This window comes from Belonocnema kinseyi, chromosome 10 (assembly GCF_010883055.1).
Source record: "Belonocnema kinseyi isolate 2016_QV_RU_SX_M_011 chromosome 10, B_treatae_v1, whole genome shotgun sequence".
Classification (NCBI taxonomy): domain Eukaryota; kingdom Metazoa; phylum Arthropoda; class Insecta; order Hymenoptera; family Cynipidae; genus Belonocnema; species Belonocnema kinseyi.
Genome location: NC_046666.1, coordinates 73,603,174 through 73,604,814, shown reverse-complemented (window position 1 = coordinate 73,604,814; position 1,641 = coordinate 73,603,174). Strand labels below are relative to the sequence as shown.

Below are 1,641 nucleotides of genomic sequence, written 5' to 3'. Positions count from 1 at the left end.
ATATAGACAGCTTATATAAATTGAAAGAAATGAACATTTTAATTTATAAAACATATATATGATGGCTAGTAACAATATTAATCACTGATAACGGGATCATCGATGGGCAAGACACATAGCCTTGAGACGGGTCGCTCTAAGCTAGAACCACCAATTCGAACAGTGGCTACTCGAATCACGTTGTCCTTGCCTGGATGTAGCTCAGTGACACGTCCAAGCTGCCACTTGAGGGGAGGAAGGTTATCCTCTTTCAAAAGAACCAAGGATCCTAATTTAATTGGATCGAAATCGGTACGGGACCATTTATACCGCTGCTGAAGCTGGTGTAAATATTCCTTTTGCCAGCGGTTCCAGAAGTGCTGGACCATTGACTGTAGATGCTGGTACCGGTTTAAACGCTGTACAGGAAGGTGGCGCAGATCTGGTTGCGGTAACGCAACCAGTGAGTCTCCAATAACGAAATGTGCAAGAGTTAGAGGCTTAATGTCGTTGGGGTCATCGGATAAAGGAGAAAGAGGACGTGAATTTAAACAGGCTTTAACTTGAGTCAACACAGTATATAACTATGCGAAAGTGAGTCTAGATTCACCGATGACTCGCTTTAAATGATGTTTCACTGATTTTACAGCACTTTCCCATAATCCACCAAAGTGTGGAGCATGAGCAGGAATAAAATGCCAATTTATTCCTTCTCGAGACGAGAAATTGGTTACCCGTTTTTCATGTTCAGTGTCAAGTAGAAGTCTTGCTAGATCATTAAACTCATTTTTTGCGCCGACGAAATTAGTTCCGTTGTCCGAAAACATGCCTTGAGGACGCCCTCGCCGAGATACAAAATGCTGCAAGCAACTTAAAAATGCGTCTGTCGTTAAATCTACCGCTAATTCCAAATGAACTGCCTTTGTCGCGAAACGCACAACGATGCATAGGTTGGCCTTAGTCGTGATTCGATTACGAGTTCTGTCCTTCACATAATATGGTCCTGAATAATCGACACCAGAAGTATTAAAGGGACGAGAAGGTGTGACTCGTGCCGCAGGTAAGCTTCATTTATTTCACAGCCACAAAAAAAAGTGTGCGAATCTGGTAACAAGACATACGTATTCCCATGGATTGTGGGGCGCTGAATTCAAATTCGGTATCAAAAATCACCCATCACGTCATGGTTGAGCCATAACCTCAAAAAATGACGAAAAATCATGCACTGAGGCAAATAAATTTCAAAATAATGCAAGTGATGCAAATTTTCACTTCAAAAACATGTCGACAACTGTGAAGGATCAACCCTTGCCTAATATCAACTTATTTAACACAACTTTACCCAAAAGAACCTGACCTCACCTAACTTGAATTAACAGAAATTTATTGGACTACACGTAAAGCTCTAGAAACATATTTTCGCAGTAGCAAATGTGTGCTACATCGAGTGGGTCAACTCGAGCCTAACCTAGAAATAAATCTAACATAGCCTAACCTAACCTAACCTCACGAAACATAATTAAACTGATTGTGTTGTCCCGTTGGGTTTGCGGTACCGTCTGAATCATCTTGGGCTTAACCTGCAAAGAGGTCAAACCTATCCTAACCTAAAAAAACCTGACCTAACCTAACCTAACTTAACTTCACGTAACACAATTAAAC

At 41.1% G+C, this 1,641-nt stretch overlaps 1 protein-coding gene across 1 annotated transcript in view; it reads right to left on the bottom strand.

Annotated features, from left to right (window-relative positions):
* Positions 1-563: 563 nt before the first annotated feature.
* LOC117181203 overlaps positions 564-1,641 on the bottom strand; it is a 3,589-nt gene continuing 2,511 nt past the window's right edge. Inside the window, exon 3 of the mRNA XM_033373768.1 lies at positions 564-982. Coding sequence (XP_033229659.1) covers positions 564-982 — 419 coding nt within the window. The remainder of the gene's footprint in view (positions 983-1,641) is intronic.